The sequence below is a fragment of the Fibroporia radiculosa genome (assembly GCF_000313525.1).
Source record: "Fibroporia radiculosa TFFH 294 genomic supercontigs, scaffold9888, whole genome shotgun sequence".
NCBI lineage: Eukaryota > Fungi > Basidiomycota > Agaricomycetes > Polyporales > Fibroporiaceae > Fibroporia > Fibroporia radiculosa.
In genome coordinates, this window is record NW_012133464.1 from 23781 (window position 1) to 24525 (window position 745).

General features: G+C 48.1%; 1 protein-coding gene across 1 annotated transcript; it reads right to left on the reverse strand.

The window, feature by feature from the left end:
• Positions 1-435: 435 nt before the first annotated feature.
• On the reverse strand, positions 436-683 carry FIBRA_06944 (uncharacterized protein; the record flags this gene model as incomplete). Its single annotated transcript, XM_012328647.1, has 3 exons — positions 436-483; positions 547-591; positions 654-683. 3 exons carry the CDS (start codon positions 681-683, stop codon positions 436-438), a joined length of 123 nt encoding a protein of 40 aa, XP_012184037.1.
• Between the last annotated feature and the right edge of the window lie 62 nt (positions 684-745).

Below are 745 nucleotides of genomic sequence, written 5' to 3' on the forward strand. Positions count from 1 at the left end.
GGTATGTCTGATAGTTTGTCCAGGCGTCACTGACCGGCTGTCGGGCTCGATGGCCAGCAGGGAGGCGGGTAGTCTCGCTGTCCACATCTTCGCGGTCTTCCGAGTGTCCTGATTCTTGTTCATCAGCTCCATTAGTTGGGTAAGACAGCGTGAAGAACTTCTGTGCTTGGGGCTTCTCGGCGGTGGGCACTCCAGAGACGAACATAAGTAGTCTGCTAATATCAGAAAAACCGCGATTTGGGATCTAGGATGGAGAACTGAACTTACATAACAGTGAAAATAGGTGACACGATGGCGCCGTATTGTGCTGCTCTGGACGATGCACTGAGATGGCCGTTTGTTGTAGGTGAGAGACACAATGTCCATATTCCCCACCAACACAAAATCCTGCAGGTACATATCGATCACCCGCGAAGGGTGCACATATATTGACACTTACTCGCCAAAGTATGGAGGATGCCTTGAGTATGCCCAAAGGCCGAGCTGCAAAATTAAATCAATGGTTATAGCTTGTAACACTGCATTATAAGCACTTCTTGAGCTTACGTTGAGGGGCTTATTTTGTGGAAAGCCAGTAGATTTGTAGTAAAACTATTTCCAAGAGCCGAATCATAAATGGTGTAAAAACGAATACAGGGTATGATATTACTTACTTTCTGCGCATCCGCTACGGTCTCAATCATCCACCCGATTGCCCATATTATGATGCCCGCGATATCGGCGGCCGTACCGAAAGGAACGGCAC